The sequence below is a fragment of the Lepisosteus platostomus genome, chromosome 9 (genome assembly GCF_059453375.1).
Source record: "Lepisosteus platostomus isolate fLepPlt1 chromosome 9, fLepPlt1.hap1, whole genome shotgun sequence".
NCBI classification, from domain to species: domain Eukaryota; kingdom Metazoa; phylum Chordata; class Actinopteri; order Semionotiformes; family Lepisosteidae; genus Lepisosteus; species Lepisosteus platostomus.
The window spans coordinates 9721168-9739670 of NC_142619.1; the positions used below are offsets into that span (position 1 = coordinate 9721168).

Here is an 18503-nt window from a genome sequence, read left to right on the forward strand (position 1 = left end):
ACCAGGACTACGCACACCTGATGCAATAGTGTTGAGTGATATATTAGTAGTGCAGACACTGGTAGCTAAAAGTCTGATGGCAGATGTACTCAAGCAGTGCAGCTTGGACAGTTGTTTGGTTGGGGTAGGAAAGGGTTAACCTGGGTTTCCTCAGCCTTGAGCTTACAGATTAAATAGACCCCTGTGAGTCCTCCCGTCACACTATCTCAACCGGAGGTGCCATGGCACTTACAGTGCAAAATCAAAAGGGAGATGCGCATTTTTCCAAGGACATGTTCCTGTGCTGTCATGAAAACCTTAGCCAAGATCCAAGAGGATGACAACTTCAATTTCCAAACTGCTCAGAAGTTGGGGATGCATAGGAAATACATATACTGTAGTTATTTACACTATCTTGGTTAAAAAGTTATTTTATAATGTTATATATCTTATATAGTTATTATTACACTATTATTTCTAAATGAGAATTCTGGGATATGAGCTGAGTGATATCTGAAAAATGTTTTAACATAACTTTGACATAACTTGAAGAAAAAAAATGTAACTTAGTGTAAAATCTGATTTTGTTGGTAAAACTTTCATTTTGAAAAATGATATAGATATATTTTGCACATTGACTGCATACAATTTATTAACATATATTAATTGGCACTGGACTTTTATCACTTCACTGAGCAAAGTAATAGCAGTCATTGAACAGGACACTTAACTGCTTAACAGATTAGCACGGGCGCTTGTTTTCAACTTGCCTTTACTCTATGGTATAACCGGAACACGATTAAACAATTTGTCTTGCTCATTTTTAACCAACAAAAGTTTCCTCTGAGCATACCATGTGAGAAGAAAAATAGTGATTTACATCCATCTGCATTTTATTTGCATGTGAATCCTGAGATATGAGCTATGGTTTGTGATGAATGAAATAAAAATCTGGCTTTACATTACTTGAAAAAAAGCTTTTAGCTTACTATAAACCTTGCTTTTGTTGGTTACATGCTGTTCTGATTTGGATTTTAGAAAAAGTTCAGTATGAATTATTTGGGATAAGAATCAGCCCTATTCACTTAGTTCAATTCAGAGGCATTGTGGAAACAAAAACCCATCTTGTCAGTTTAATCTGGAACTGGCAAACCTAAAACAGATCGAATTTAGAAAAGCCAAGAAGCCAGTAAATGAGGCAAATTAATTTGCAGTTGGGATCTGAAGGACAAAAGGAAGTATTCGTTGTGGTTTTTGCCTCTCATCATGCTTGCATGCACCTAATCCACTTTAGCTTCTTGTGCTGAAGAAATATTTCCTTACATTCACAACATACCTGGCCACATTCCTGATTTTCAAAAACTATGCGCACAAACACTGGTCTCCGACAAGCGGCTGTACTGTCTGAATGTTAACTGTGGTAGAGACATGGTGGAAGAGAACTAAATGTGGGAAAAACATAGATGAAAATGGCAGATCATAACATGAACACTTGGGAAACTTCAACAAAGCAAATGTAAATGCATGGTTAGACCATGGTATAGCAGAATACATGTTTTAATACAGCAAACAAGGGATTCCATTCTATACCTCTTTGCTCCAGCTAGTTCCTTTATTGCTAAACTGATAATTAATTAAGAAATGTCACACACAATGTTCTTTTTTGTTCAATTATCGCATTGGGCTGGATTGAATACATTGCAGAATGAGCCACTCTTTTAAGGGATACAGACACAGTTTGTCAACTTAGAAAAAAAGTAAACATTGTAACTTCAATGTATCCCTCACTTTGGTAACCTTCTACATAACATTAAATAAGAGTGAATGAATATGTTGACAGTCAATTCCCTTCAGCCTCTGTGTGAATTAAAAAGAAACAAAAATAATATTTTACTCCAGCAGTGTTCATTCATGCAGAGCTTTTAGAAATAGTGCTGTTAATTTAAATTAGTAAAATGTTAGTAATTAATGAAAACAGTAAAATAGCCCCCTGTGAACTAGAACACACACCTACTGTACATGCGGCACGGAGACTCATTTCAGTGTTTTTAATGTAATAGATACTATTATGCAGACAGCGTTGTGTACAAAGTTGTTTATTGATGGATTGACTGTTTGATTGATTGGGATGTTAAGGTTAGTCAGATACCAGGGTATCTATCTTCAGACAATCAGATTGCTATAGATTTCCTTTCACTTCCAACCACATTAACTTTGGTTAAACCATATTTCAGTCTAAACACACATTATGCAAACTGCCATCAACCTGTAAATACTGCTATAAATAATGCCATAATTCAAAATGTCAAGCTGAATTTCCACTACTGACTTGCATTCTTGCATTTTCAATTTAACCTGGACAACCTGTAACAAGTGCAACAGCTTATAATTGTAACAGATACCACTTATCAAATCTTCGGAAGAAGTCAGGGCAGTTACATCACCAAGGAGTAAATATTTTCAGACAAGATAGGCAAAAGAAACCTTTCCATTTCAACAGGGAAAATAAGGCTCAGACCAGGGGTCCTCTATCCAGATCCCAGAGGGCCTGTGTGTCTACAGGTTTCCTAGCTCTTAGTACCAGAACTATCCCCTTAAGAGCTGGAAGAGGCTGGTAAACTGAATCAAACAAACCAATAATGAGCCAGTTCAGGTTATTAAGGGCATAGTTGGAGTGGAAAAGCACACAGGTCCTCTAGGATTGGGGACCTTCGACTCACACTGTCCTGTCCTGGTCTTGGAAGGCCCTTGTGTCTGCTGGCTCCTCATTCCAGCCCAGCTCTTAAAGAGCTAAACCAGCTGGTTAGCAGCTTAACTGGATGAGATTTAATGGTATAAATGTTTCTTTCAAGAGACCTTGAAAATCCACACGCACACTAAAACCCTTCAGGACCAGGATTGGACTTTTGATATACATTAATTTAAAAAAGCATTTCCTTTCCTGATTTTGTGAAGCACTAAAGTTGTGTTTTATTTACTCTTAGTTATCATTTATTGTTAAAAAAATCACAAACCTGAAAAGTCTTTAAAAAATCATGAAACGATTTTGTAAATAATTATTTGTATGAATACCCAGAGTTGAAATGAAATCCAAAAGACACTGAGCTCAGTATTATTTAGGTAACGTTTATATAGGCTCTCCAGCCTGATGCATCATAACCTGCCCTTTTCTGATACACTGATTTTTTACTGCCTGACACACGCCCGATTCGGTCAGGACATCTAGGAGTGTGACAAAAACTGAGTTGGAAAATCAATTTTGGGCAACCTGCTTTTAATTTATCAATAAAAAAAGACTTTTCCAGTAATGTAGATTCTCCATTCAGTGCTTCTAAGTTTTTCCTGGTATAAATAAAAAAGACTAGTAAACAAATCACAAAAAGCAAAACTCTTTCTACGCTTTTTTATTCATCATTATCTATAATACTAAATTATTTTTATACAATGGTTGTGTATGGGTAGATGTATACAGTAATTGGTCACAGACTCTTAAACTGCTTTGATACTTCCCAGAAACTGGCCTTTAATGGAGTTGTAGTTGTCCTAGTCTCTCTGACTTCCCCAGCGGTATTGCGAAGGCACAAAAATGCTGTAAGAACTTCTTTCAAGCCAGTTATGCTTTAGCTGTGCTTTCAGAAAAATAAGACATCAGTTTTTTAAGTTTAGGAATAAAAGTAAGTATGCCTACATTATTGGGCATATTCATTTCAACTACATTGTGAAAAATACCTTTCTTTGTTTTTATAAAAATGTTTTTATTAAGATGATTTTTTAGCACTTACCCCTTTTCAGTTCATCTCTTGCACAGGATATGTTGTCCACTCCCTTTCGGTCTAACAATATGAGCAAGCAGCCGTAGTCAAGTAGATATATTCTTGGAGAGCATAATCCAACTAAGGGGCCGTTCACAAATACTCACTTTTGTATCTTCATTAAAGTACTGTTCTCACTCTCTTTTGGACTCGTAAGCTGTTCAGTGATTTTAAAAGTATCTCGCGGTTTTATCTCTTGCCTGAGACTGGAGTTCAAATGTGGACAGTAATGGAGAATATATGCAACCTATACAGAGATTATATACTGTTATATATGTATATATTGAGATTATTTCACCAAAGTCCTTCAATAAAAAAAAAATTTAAAGGTTCGCGTATTTGATTATTCCTGGGGTATAAATGAATAATACTTGAGAGGTATTATCATTGGAAACAGGAACTTGATAAGTTATACTGATTTTGGGGCCCGTGTGCTTGATGTAACTAACTGAAAGGAGCATGCTAACGTTTAACTATTTTCTATTATTTTGAATAAAGTAATCCAACTTTACAATTATGATGTTTATATAGAACAAATGCTGTACATATATTTACATACAGTTTAACTGTAAAATACATTAGTGGGTTATTTTATTCAACATATTTAAAAACTATGAGATTACCACTGCCATATCAAACCGAGACATAGATTTGAAGTACTTCCAACTGATCTGTTTTTTTCACTTGCATGACTAAAAAATTGCTATGCTGTGTGCCTCACATACATGCTTACCTGTGACTTTGTATAGATTTATTCACTGTGTAATATAAAGAACTGCATTTATCCTCCATGTCTGTTAGACTGATCTACTTAAAATTACACTCTTAAAAGTTTTTTTTTAATTGGAACATAACAATATATATAATAAATATTGCAAATTTATTATTAGAGAACTCACACTGGAAAAAAGCAGCAGCCAAATGAACTGAATATTTTGGTGACACCTGTTTTTCAGAAATTATTTGAAAGAATTGAAATTATTTTCTGCCATTGAAAGAATTTTCTTCCATTCCTGACTTTTTTTTGGGTTGATAAATGTGAGCAGCTGTGTATTTGACAATAATAATACTAAAACCCTCCTTTAATTGGCTGATGACGGAAGAAGCAGAGCTACCAATACCTTGAAATACCTTGCATGAAATACCTTTTGTGCAAGAAAAAAAACTTGTTTAAGAGTTGAATTTTATGCAATATCTAAAGAACCGTTCTAAGTGACCGTAGTGATGTGTTTTATAAGGGAAAGATGTATTTTCTTTTGGCTGTTATTGCTTAAGGTCAGAATGCAAATGTACATAAGTACTTTCATGAAAATTAAAAAGCAAACACTGCATTTCAGTGTTAATTAATACAATAATGTAGAAGGTCGGAAGTAGTTTGCATAGAAACAAATGCAATTATAATCATATGTTTGGTGAATAAATAAATATCTGATTTCCCAGCTCACGACAGTGTTAAAACACAAAAACCTAAAGGTTCTATTTTTGTCTTCATTCAGAGGCTAACCAGTGTTTTTCTTTTCTTCTTGTAACCAGTTGGAAACTTCTTCTCAAACACTAAACATTTGAAAACTGAACACCATAACACCAGTGTTACAAATGTGGCATGCCATTAATTGGTCACCTACTCTGCTTTTTTCCTCTGTAAAGAGTAGCTGTGTTGTTTTTCAAATTACTGTTCATTTCGTGCCCTCCCTATGGTGCTGAACTTCTTTTAACAGTTGCTGTTTTGTACACTCCAAGACCGATTTGAGCATTATGCACAGTCCCTTGTGAAAGAGGCGGACTTGTCTTGAATAGCAGCTAAGCCTGTGCCTCTCAGGCAGAGCCAATGAGAAGCCAGCCCACCTAATGTATTCCAGCTGCAGCAGTGGTTGACTGTTTTCCCCAGTGTGGCAAGTGTCAAATTACAAACAGCCTCCTCCTCAGTCTTTACCCAGGGAGGACTGGGGGAGAAAAACAGAGAGGATGCTTCAAAGGAGACATTCCCCAGGGTCTGGGTGGTACAGAGGGTTATGTGTAACGATAGAAGCCCGAGCTTTTATCCAGCTCTTGTATAAAAAGTAAATGAACTTTGGGAAAAAAGTTTGTGCAGAAACCACAGGCAACGAAGATAAAGGCTTCAAATTACCATTGTAATATCCCTCCGTGAGTAGCTAAATTGTGTGGCACCGCCACTCCATGGTTTGAAAGAAAACTCACACTAGACTGTTACCTTCCAGAAGCTTTTTTTCACACACAGCACACAGACTTAAACTGTCAAACATCAAGAGTTCACTTTTTTTCATTTTGTACATTGGCCCAGGATAGCAAAATGATTCAATATTATCAGTACCATTTGTTACAAATGCCGTGGATGAACCTGATTTCGAAACTCATCTCAAACTAAACAGTCGGTACAATATGTTAATTAATATTCCTCAGCGAGTTTTTAATTCTTCCTAAAAAACCTGTCACTGAATGTAAAATGGTTTACTGTGTCTATAATCTACCTGCCGTATTAGAAACTACAGTAAAAGCTAGACAAGAATCCAGTTCAGTTCTCTTCCTGCTATTTCTTTCTTGCAATATATTAGATTTTATATTTTTAAACATTTTGTTACACTCCATGTAACCTTCCACCACGCATATGGTGCAGTTCTGTTAATTGTGTCTTGAATGGAGGTCTCTGTGGGTAAAGGTCATCTAAATAATCGTGGGGCTAATAATTACCTTCGGTGTTCCTTTTCTTTCAATTAAGCGTCCATCTTTCGTTAGGCCAGGGACTGAAGCCCAACAAAATGAGTCAAACATGTTTGACATTCAAGTCCCGAAGAACCATGAAATAGCTCCACAGAAGGCGTGAGGGGTTGATGGATGAGAAATGCACTTTGGGCCAAGGTATGTCTCTGTGGACACCATTGGGTTCTCGGTCGCCTAGCAACAGCCCAGCGCAGGGCCCTCTTATCTCTGGAGACTGATGCCCATCGCAACATCTACCTTGGCAGATGTCACAGCCGCGAGTGTGCGGGTTAACAAAACAACAATGTAATTAAACCAAAACTGAGTCAAACTGAAATGTGATGCCCCATCTCACGTGGGAGAAACGAGTCTAACACTGTATTTAAACCCACTGTTTATTGAATGATGAAAGTAAAAAAGTAAATTCATACATTTATTATAGATGCTTGAATATATACAGAATTGACATAGCAAAAGCTTATACATAAAGCTGGTTGTTTCCATGTGTACGCCAAGCACACCTATCTTGTACAATTGTAGGGTCCTCGTCTGGCACAGTCACAAAAACAAGAAAGAAAATTAAAAGATTAAGGAATGGATACAGAACTGATTTCGCTCTGAAAAATGAGTTAGAACTCAAATGTAATTTGTCAGAACAAGAAAACTCAGTAAATCGTGTATATTCGACATACAGGGTTAGTGATATGTACTGCATTGTCTGTCCTTACACGCAAAACAAGGACTGGTAAAGTTTTTCGTGGCACTTCATTGTGAATTCAATTTATACAAAAAACTGAATTTAACAGTTAAGAGATTTTCATAATAGTGTTGGGTTTTTCTAGTGGAACGTTATGTACATGTCTACCTCTTTTACGCCAGGGGGCGCTGTAAATCACGAAAAAGCTGAGCGCCGTAAAAACACTAATAAATATTAAAGATGTCAGGTCAAAACATTGGTATGAATTTAGGGGAGCGCAAGAGAGGCAAAGTTAAATCCGACTCTTCCATCAAATATCTACAACAGGATTTAACGAGTTTTTTTATTCATTAATATCACAGATTTGAATTTGAATCGACAACACATCTTTCTATAATACAATTCTTTAAGGACGTTAAATTTACAAAGTGCTGTGAACTGTCAAAATGGTAAGTATTTAAGTCTAAACTCAAACACGCAAATATAGAAATACTTCACGTTCTCTGTGCTTATATAAGGTTTTGACAGCAATCTAAGAAATGACTGACCTCCTTTGTCTACTAAAATACTGTGTGCGACTCGGCATACTACAGGCAACACTGCTCAACACAAAACAAAAATCCCTCAGCTTCTTTACGGACACCGAACCTTCTGCTTTTAACTTTGACATTTTCTTTGCACTTAGTGTTATGTGTTATTGTTTAATAGGGGGAGACAGGCTCGAAAGGTTTATGTTGTGGGTGTTAAACCGGTCCACACCGCTACGCCTTTTCGTTTTGGGAGTGCTACACCCCCCACACAAAAAACAGCCATCGCGGCTTATCATTGTCCGCCAAGCTTCTCCCCCTTTCCCACCCCCAGCAGTGTGTACTAAGATAATGTGATTGCGCTCCCTCTCTGGATGCTCCACGCTACAGGATACCTCCATGTGCCCACTCTGCACGAGCGCTTCTTTCAAGCTCACACAGGGACCCTTGCAAGCATTCCCTTTAACTGGGTCCTCGACTACTGAGCCGAGTCGGGGGGAAAAGTTTCACAAAACAACGCGGAGCTCGCTACACCGAAGAGGTACAATCAAGCAAAGCTTTTTTGAAAGAGGAGACTTCGTTGTAGATCACAGCGGAGATGCTACTGTATAAGAACTCCAGGCTGACTGCACTCAAGGACACACTGGGTTTAACGGCAACTCCCCCTACTCTACTGAGATGGTAGCTCCCCCCCATCTGTTCCCTACTTGTGAAATTCAGATTGAAGCAGATTGTAGTACTCTCCAGGTTGCAATGGCAACTGACTTGATGCAACAACAACAACTTTGGTTTCTTTAAAGAGAAGTTTTTTTTTCCAAGCAAAAGAAAACTTTAAAAAAAATCGCAAGCCACCTTTTCCCCCACTGATGTAAAATAATATATACCTCGCACCTTTGGAAAATGTCCCAGGAATGTACAGTTTCTGTGGAAGAAATCCGTTCGTGGTGGGAAGTCCCTGCCATAGCTCATTTCTGCTCCTTATTCAGGACCGCTTTCAATTTACCAGACTTTGAAATTGAGGTAAGGGCGCAGTGATTTATTTCATTCATTAAGATGGTGCATTTGTTTTCCGGTTGCGTGATTTAAACTTTAACTATACCCATCCGTGTTGCCATCTCCCTTTACCATGCATGAATGAAAAGTTCTGATGTTTTAAGTTCTTTGTGATCTTTGGTCCTTTTCTTTGATCCCCTTTTTAAAACACATTTACCTCAAAATTGATTTTCGATTACAAGGGTATAATGGGTTCCGTCAGAACACAGAAATGTTTTACTGGTTGATTCGTGTGATTTTAAACAGCGATAATGTGGGTTTGTTTTGATAAATAAAGTTGGATTGTGAGAAGTCCGTTTGTTTGTTTTCGTATTCTAAATGGGTTTTTCATCGCTGTGCTAAGCGACCCCAGTCCAAATATTGTAGCACTTGTAATTTTTGCTAACAAAATGAAACTATGTTGGATCAATTGCGCGCATACGGTTTTTTAAACGACACAATGTGATTTTATTTCAGACGGACTTCAGTTTCTTGTTGTTCGTTGAGCATGATCATGTTTGCCAGGTGACTGTAATTTCTTGCATCATTATCATCATTATTATTATGGAAAAAGTCAAGTTCACCTGTCCTTTAAGTTTTATGGTCAGTTGACCTCAATTTAAGAGCATTGTTTACGGTGCGTGAGGGTATTAATGCATCTCGTTTACAAAAGGAGGCTTTTTCCTGCTGAGCTTGTTTTTCTCACTCGCCCATAATGCTGCTTGAAGCTTACCTAAAGTTCACCCCGATTCAAAACTGAGGGTTGAATTTGAGAAGGTGTGCATTTGTATGTGTTTGTAGTGAGATGTTTTGTTGTAATCGATCACACTTCGAGCGCCGCAAGTAGAGAGGCTGACTGTTAATGTTACGCTACATCGCGTCTAGCTGTACGAGTGGGGAGGAAGTTTAAAGGCAGTCGAGCTGCGTTTTAGGTTTAGGGTTCAAAACGCTTCCAGTTAAGAACGGTTGCTTGATCCCAGAAAGATCTGAGGAAATCTGAGATTTGGGGGAAAAAACGAGGAAGGTCAACATCATGCATCAGCACCCCTCCTCCTCCTCCAAATCCAAAGCATCGCTTTGTTATTGGGAAGGGGAGAAAAACACCACACGCTGTTCAGCTCAAGTGAAGTTGGCTTTCTCTCTGCTGCTTCGCCCATTGTGTGGATGATTGAAGGTCCCTTGCCGAGGAGGCTTGGTGTCAGAAACGAAATTTTGAGGTCGATTACCCCTTTCCCCCCCACTAAAATGATGCGCGTAATACCTCCGTATGTTATAAAACAAACCCAACCTGAGAAATAAAACTTGGCGAGACCGTTGAATATCGGTCGGGCTCATTTCCCTTTTCCAATTGGCTGCGTGAGTGTTATCGCAGCTGTTGTAAACTGCTGGTTTTGCGATGTCGATGAGAGGAACGTCTTAATCTAATTCCCCAAGGCTCATCCAAGGTGACGCATGACACGACTCTATACATTTAGGGTGGTCGAAAGAAGGTGATGCGGTTAGCTAGCTGGGGTAGCTGACGATTTTGCCGTTTGCGATGGGACGGCGCCTCGTGGCTTGACTGTGCAGACCCGGAGCTGAAGCCCCGGAGATCAGGAACATCTTAATCTGATCGGGAGCGCCGATTATCCAAGGTCACGTTACGTTCAGCTATAGATCGGCCGTTCCCCGGGTTCACTGCAACCATTACAAGGCAAGTGGACTTGTGCAGGGGGCGAGTAAAAATTTCGTTGTCTCCGCTGTCGCGGGACGTTATGTCCGCTTTGATGACCCTCCCAGGCCTCGTCGCGGGGTGTCCTGTCATGTGACCCCCCTCCCAGTGAAGGAGCGTTCACTTGTCAACACGTAGGACACGGTTTGGTAACTCATACGTTTGTCGATGATAAAGGCATTATACCTTAGCATCGAAATTGTACGAAGCGGCTCCCTGTTATAGTTGAGATTCTTGTGGATTTTCCTTCGTTCAACGTGGAGTAATGCGCGAGGAGGCGTGTTTCTCTTAATAATTATACATTGTCAGTTCTCCTAAGTAATGCCCGACAGTCGACTTCTTGACCAGTTATAATTATTGAGGTCAACAAAACAAACAAAAACACAACCTGTAAGAGTTGTATTGTCCTGCGATCATTTCCAATAAGATGCATTAATGTGCAAGTCTGTCATTAATCTGGATGGAATTGAACAGTGTCACCATCTACTGATGAGCAGATGCTGAGTATAGTTTTAACTGTTTTTTATAATTTAGTTATATGTAGGTGTGTCTGTGCATTGTCAACCACATCCTGCACGACGTGGGTTCTATATGGCCACCAAAATGTAATTTTGGGATATGAAATCAGTAAGATGTAAGTCGCAAAGCACAGTCTACTAACCACATCATTTAAATGTAGCCTGATAGATTAATCGCTAACAGATATGACTGACAAAACTGTAGACTGGCGGGTGTCTGTGTATCGTAAGTGTGGTATTACTTTAATTAGAACAGCAGTGACTTCAATAGACGTTTAGCCCCCGTCTTTGCTGTGTCTGCTTGGCGGTGTTATTTAGCAGCAACTTGGCTGTCGTGGTCTTGAGGTTCTGATTCTGTGCAGATTTCACTGCTTCTGTGATATTAAACTACAGAAAGTATTTGGAATTACATTTTCTTGTCAGGGTACTTAAAACCCAGGGAATTATTCCAAGTGCAACATTTATTAGTGCTCATACTATTATTATAACAGAATGATAACAGACTAGCAGGCCAGTGTTTTCATTTGATGTATTTCTGAATGGGTGTTAATGGACACTCATTTTGTGGAGAAATACATTATGAATGCAGTATATCTTGAAAACAGACGCTCATTTAAAGATTATCCAGCAGCCTCTATAAAAGCACTAAGTAGCACAGAATTTAGAGATCTGAAAAATGGGTTAAGAATGTTTTAAGGCATAGTTAAAATCAAAAGTGCCTTGATGATTTGAAATTGAAACAAATTAAATTAGAAAAGAATAACGATGCACTTTTCTCTAACAGATTGTGTAATATATGTTGATTAGCCTATTCCAGGATTGCTTTATTTCTTCTAAAACATTGCTTTTGTGACTTTGTATCCTTGAGTTTGCTCTTAATATTACAATTCATTGATCCATTTTCATCGCACTAGTCTTTGGGAATGTCTTGGCATATTGATATCTGAGGAATAGTTGACAATGTCCAAGGTCAATGTGCTTTCCTGAGTAGAAATCTCAGAAAGTCAGTGTCACATTGTTATGATGCTGTTTTGTTCTGGAGGAAAATATCTGAATAAAATAGAAAAACACAATAGATAAAGACTGAGTGTGTAATAACTGAGCCACCAACACCAATGAACTATAAACAAGCATTTTTGTGTGATAAATTTGCTGCAGGGTGGGTTTTTTTCATTTAGTATAGTGATTTTGCTTGTAGTTCCATTGAGTACAGAAGGTCCTATGTTAATTCTTCCATTTATTTTTTCTGGATTGTGTTAACTCTGACAATACAGAGGGTGTTCGTCACATGGAGAGGAGAGTCCAGAGAAACAAATATGACATCCATAGCACAGCAACTTGACTCCCTTTATATTTTATGTGCCGTAGGCTCTTATAAAGTTTGAATTGATAAAGCAGAAAAGCACTGCATTTTATTTTGCTTTGACTAAAAATAACAGGTATAAAATATTGCTCGATGTTGTCTTATTGTCTGCATGTTATAAAACCTGTAATAGATGAGGCTGCAATACAGTGGCAGTCTTATCCATTTCACTGGAGTACTAGAGTAACTAATTAGAACAAAGGCAGGTGTATCTGTAATGGGAGGAATTCCCACAGTGAGTAGTCTCCTTTGTTCGTGATCTTGTGCATCATACTTGTGGGACATTAACTTATTCACATAAGAGTTTACACATTTGGCCCATCTAGTTTGTTTGGCTGATATTAGCTAATTGATCTGAAGCATAGGATCCAGCTATGTTGTGAACAGTCCAGGGCAATGGCTTTAAAAATATGGCTGGGTTGCTTGTTCCCTGTAGCTTGTTGTGTAAAGAAATGCCTGGTCTTGGTGTTAAATGCACATCCCTGTAGTTTCTAGATGTGTTCACTGGTTGATCTTATAATGAAGAAGTCCTTACGTCTCCCCATAAATAACATTTTAAAATGTACGGGCATAAGTCCTTCTTGATCCTGGGAGTTCTGTGAATGTGATAATGTGAGGAGGAATGGAGTCCAAGTTAGCATAATTGGAAACATTTATGTTAAGGAGGAAATTTTGCACAACACGGGAGGCCAATAAATTAATTTGGTGGTGTTACCTGGGGTTTAGATTCAAGACGCATGGCTTAAAAAGACAAAAATAACAACCAGAATGGTTTATTCAGAGATCCATTATAGCTCTTTCTGCTTGCTTTGCATTTGGGATAGGGTGCTGTGTGAAAGACCAAAGATTTGAAACACCTTTTAGACTTAGTGATATAGTGACATAGTGATAACAATTGAGCAAGCAATAGTGAAGAACTTTTTTTCTAGAAATTATATGCATAATAATAGAACAAAATCAAAAATGAAAATAGAACACAATATCAGATCATACCAATAAATCTGTCATAATTGTTGTGTGCTGGATTTGGAAAGATGAGTAAACTGAAATACGTTTGTTCAGACTTTTGAAGAAAGTCACAATTAAATTGGGAAAAACACCAATCATTTACTTATGATTTATGGAGTCAACATTGCAGCACAAAAGCATGCCTTCTTCAGGGTAAGCTTTTGTGTTGAAATGTTGGTTCAATATATCGTACCTTCATGTCTGTCTTGGGAGATATTTTGAGACATGAAGATACGGTATTTCAGTAGAATGTTTATTCATATGAACTACTGTTATGCTGATTAGATGCCATCAATGCTCACTATAGTTTAAGAGATGTCATTTTTATTCTTTAACTTTAGGCTAATCTTTTTAAGTGCTTTATAAAGCCGAAGTGCAAAATGCTAAATCTGTGAGAATGCAGTTAAATTGCACAGATTTTTATTCATGCTTTAGGTCACCTGGATTCTTGTAAATGTTGTATCAATGTTACAGGTAATCTGTTTGCTAAAGGTCTTGATGTTCATGTTGTATAGGGCTTTTCATCCCAAAGAATCCAAACGTATAACCTTTGACACGCAGGGACCCATTGTATGCATTAGAGTAGAAGAAAAGCCCATGAGGCCGACTCCTGGATGAAAGATACGTCATGACTGTTTTTCTTTCATCCAAGTGCTGTTTTTGCTTTCTTGGGATTTTCCCTAAATTGAGGTGTATTTGAATATTAGGACTGAGCTAGTTGGTTAAAGTATTGGGAATGCTGGATTTGATCTTTTTATTCTAGAAGAGTCAACCCTTTCCCTGAGGCCAAAGGAGGATGTAGCTGTCAGTAAAGAGAAAGGATAGACTTTTCTCATGGTATTGATCTCAGAATTGCTTCTCCGCTGAGTCAGGCTCTTAAGCTAAAGACGTCCAGGGCTGACCACTAAGCCCTTATCTGGTCATTATGCTGCAGTGAGTCTGCGAGATGTGAGTCAGTCAAAAGACACCCGTCCCCCCCCCGTCCCCCTTTTGTTGTTGTAAGCCATGAGTAGTAACTCTGGCTTCTCACATGTGCATTCTTGTGAACGTTTCCTGAGTAGTTCAAAATCTGCAGCTTTTTTTTCTAAGTGTTAAAACTGCATAATTTAGCTGTTTGGTAAAAGGAGTATGATTAAATGTAAACATCTTATTGTTGTTGTAGTTTGCAAAATCTTATTACCTAATTTTTTGTTTAAAAAGAGATTCTCCAGTGGCCTAACACTAACTTCTAATTTCTGAAGAACTGATTTTTCCAAAGAATGTGGATTTTGGTATCTGGATGCAGTATAAATGTTATCTGGGGGGGGGGGGAGACAAAGCTAAGTGTCATACTAGGAAATTTTGAAGGAAATATCTATATTGTAGTGTTTCGTATCGATCTTGACATGTTAAGGTACCTATCTGCTGGTTTTCAGTACCTTTAAAGATGTAGCCGAAATCATTTTTATAGATAGCCTTGCCTAGTCTTTGTGATCCAATTTAAAGGTTGTATGTTTTGCACCATTTTTCATGGCTGCAGTTTGTAGATTAGCTACAGAACGTGTATCAAGGTTTTTGAGATCTGTGAAGATATTAAAAAGTAGAATGGCATGAGTCTCAGAAATGGAAAGGATGTGGCTGTTGCACAGAGAATTTAATCTGCACTGCAGGAGCATTTCTTTATAAATCTTTTAGTCACACTTTACTGTTACTTCCAGTGTCTTGCCTGAGAGCACTAAGGGAAATATAGCCTACAGCAAAAGACAAAGTTCATGCAACCAGCCAGGGAGTCTTCGCTTGAAATGACAAATGCTTGACTTGTGGTTAAAGCTCCTCATCCATGAAGGATACCAGTGGGAGTCCTGAAACGCTTAGACAATTCCAAGAATTGCCTGAGCAGCACAGCTAGAGCCAGAGGGCTCTGTCCTGGCAGCCTTCAAATGGTCTTACTGCTGCATAACATCAGGTTTGTTTGCTTGTGCCTTAATTGTGTTCCTGTTATCTAGGAGAGAAAAAAAAAACTTCGCCTCTTTCTGTATTCATTTGAGATGCAAATGGATTTACCAAATCTCCTTTTTTTAGTGTAAATCAATTTAAGCCCTTTAACAACCTGCAGTCAGCACTATGTGGGGAATAACCAAATAACTTCTGCTTTTCGTCTAGCTTATCCTATGGAAAGTCCTAGCCATTGGGTTACGCGTTTTTCTTATCAGTCTTGCAACCTCTGAGATTGGAAAGCGGCAGGGGGAAAAAAAAACAGCCAAGCCTTCAAAAGTTTAACGCGAGCTGAGGCAACTCTCTTTTCTCAGTTGTGTGTTTTGAAACTGGGATTTTCAAGTGGCAGGACGACTGGAGAAGATGTAAAGGTGATTAATCGAGCCTGTTCTGGCCACCTCGTTTGAACCTTCTTTCAATCTAATGAAGCTATTAGGGACTTATCACAGCTATTTTTGGCAGTGTCCTAGCTGTTGTAGCAAGGGCTCAGCATGCTCCAGATAGCGTCTCTCCTTTTCCTCTGCAAAATGTGTAGAATTTGTGTAATTGTGTCACTTTGCAGATCTGATGTGGACATTGTTGAGGAATGTGTTTCAAGTTGGCATACAGCAGGAAGGAGGAACGAAGCACAGTTCTCTCAACTTTGCATCTGAAAGAAGAATAATGTTTGGCATCACTGATCACACAGAGACTACAGCCCCTTGGCTGCCTGAATGTTTCCTCGGGCTATAGTCACATGGTAGTGTGATGATGCAAGATGAGTGCACGTGTGAAGAATTTAAAGGATCCCAGTTAAAGCCTCTCCTTGAAGGAGTAAATTTAAAAACAATGTGTAATTTCCCCTTCTTTCATGAATTCATTTTGCATCCTTTCGATAATTGATAATTCCTTTGCGTTCATACAGCTCTCTCTGTCCAAAAGAATGTCACACTGTTTTACATTTGGTGGGGGGGGACCACTGGTGCAGCATTCACAGAGGTGACACGCAGCAGCCATTATACATCAGCAGCCCCACTACAGAACAGACAGAGGAGTGAGAAATTGCTTCATCAGTCAATGAAGGAGTAATTTTAGGGAGGCCAGAGTGACGTTTTGCCGGAAGACCTGACTTAACGCCCTTACCCTTTGAAAAAGTGCAGCAGAATCTTTAACAACCAAGTAGTTACGACTTAATGTGCCTCTTCCAACGGATAGAACATTTTACTGTAGGATCCTGGGTCACCATATGGGGGCACTGTTTTGAAAACCACGGTCCAGAGGGGAAAAGACCACACAATTGGTGCACCAACACCAATTATAGAGGCGACCTGTTTATCCAGAGGTCTCCCGTCCCAATACTGACCAGGTTTAGCCTTGCTTAGCTTCAGAGACCTGGAGAGATCAGTCCACGGGCTGGGACTGCTGCTGCTTCTGGCTCAGATAGATATCAAATGTTCTGGTAGCTGCTGCTAATAATTCAGACTGGTGAAGCAAATGAAGCTGCAGCAGATTGAATATTACTTTAGGGACAAAAATACTGAAATGGATTCTCCCTGATTTGTGGCAGTGTAAATAGTTACAGGACCGAGTCCTGAATCAATGAACAGGGATTAAAAAAAGGAAAATCAATTTTGTGTTAATTAGTCATATTGTCAAAATGACAAAGTTGGAAATATTCTAAAATACAATATACCTTGCTTTACTGGATGGGGGAAAGAGCTGTCTGGTATTGTCACCTATCTGTTTAATTACCAATGTGATATTTACAGCCCAGAAACACATTAGTATATAAAAAATTATATATACTGTATAAAAGTGCTATATAAGTGTAAGCAATTATTATTATACATATTTATTGAATCTAGTCCTCTTTGGTTGCCTTATCCTTGCATCCAGAGCTCTCAAGTGTGCAAAGTTGATCCTGATCAAATTGTATTGGATACATGATGACTAATGACTGGCAGATGTAAAGGTGCCAGTTGTGGAAAAACTGTTTCATTTGTCTTAACATGAAAATTATTCTGCAATAGCTGTAGTTTAACCAAGGCACATTCTTAAAATACTCCGAAAACCTTTGTAAGAGGATGTGACTTGGCAAATTACATTAAAAGCCTACTGGTTTGAAGAGAATTGCTTGGCTAAAATGACTCCAATGAAAAGCTTGCTTCTATCAGATGGACTAGAAACTTTGGAAGTCTTTTTCTCCCTGCTCTGCCATGACATATACTCAAGAGGAGGGTAGAAAAAGTGCCTGAAACATGATCTCAATGCCAAAATGAAGAAGTGAAACATTGTCACCCATCTGTGTCGGTATTGGAGACTATCATGTAGAGTATCCAGGTCTACCTCAGATGGAGAAAGGAGTTTGTTTTAAAAATCTTGTTACTTTGAAACTATATGGAGACAAAATGATGAAAACAGCATTCTGTAGACAAGGACAACAACAAGAACTATCCATTCTTCTGGAACACCTGCCCAAACTGCAGTGGACTCTGTCTGTCCCAGATTGGACAAGTCAAATAAGATGATTGCCTTTCAACACTGATTGGGGGTGCGGGTGTATTCATATTAATACAAGCATTCATATTTTTAAAGACTTTCATGTAGTTTGCGCATGTAGTCTGTGCAAATGTCTCCTGTTCCTTCTCCCATGATCATATACATTTTACAACATTCAAAAGAAATTGATTTTTGATTATTGCATTTATTTTCATTTTATCAGTATTTAAATGTTGTGATTTTCAGATAATGGAACAAAAAAAGGTTATTCTATGCTGAAAAGAGAAGCAAAGAAACACAATGTTTCGGCTGTGGAGCCTTCTTCAGGTGTGGATAATAAACCAACACCCAAAGATAATAAACCAAATAATACACATTAAACCCAGAGTCTCATTGCTGGTCTACAGTAAACACCAGGGTTAACAGGCAGGGTAAAGTGCTTCTAAACTGACAGATTATAAATTGTTTTTAACGGTATAAAGCCTTAAAAATAAACACATCTCTTCTTTAATTTTGTGGGAGAGTACTTATCTTCATTGTTAAAATATATTCTGAAGTTTACTGTAAAACACACTATGTACAGTATAGGTGTTACAAGACAGCTGATTTCTTTTTTAACTTCATTACATATTTAATGCAGGAGAGTTTTTCATCAAAGATTGTTTAACTGTAAAAAGGCAAATGTT

The 18503-nt window shown here is 38.2% G+C and overlaps 2 protein-coding genes across 3 annotated transcripts in view; one reads left to right on the forward strand and one right to left on the reverse strand.

Moving 5' to 3' along the window:
- The window catches only part of slc25a18 (solute carrier family 25 member 18), a 30743-nt gene extending 26896 nt beyond the window's left edge, over positions 1 to 3847 (reverse strand). Inside the window, exon 1 of the mRNA XM_088646865.1 lies at positions 3762 to 3847. The gene's annotated coding sequence lies outside the window, so the exon portion shown is untranslated. The remainder of the gene's footprint in view (positions 1 to 3761) is intronic.
- Positions 3848 to 8354: 4507 nt separating this feature from the next.
- Positions 8355 to 18503, forward strand: part of cecr2 (CECR2 histone acetyl-lysine reader) — an 82071-nt gene continuing 71922 nt past the window's right edge. For both annotated transcript variants that reach the window (XM_088646867.1, XM_088646868.1), the window contains exon 1: positions 8355 to 8753. In XM_088646867.1, the coding sequence (XP_088502993.1) occupies positions 8634 to 8753 (120 nt within the window). In that variant the 5' untranslated portion in view covers positions 8355 to 8633. The remainder of the gene's footprint in view (positions 8754 to 18503) is intronic.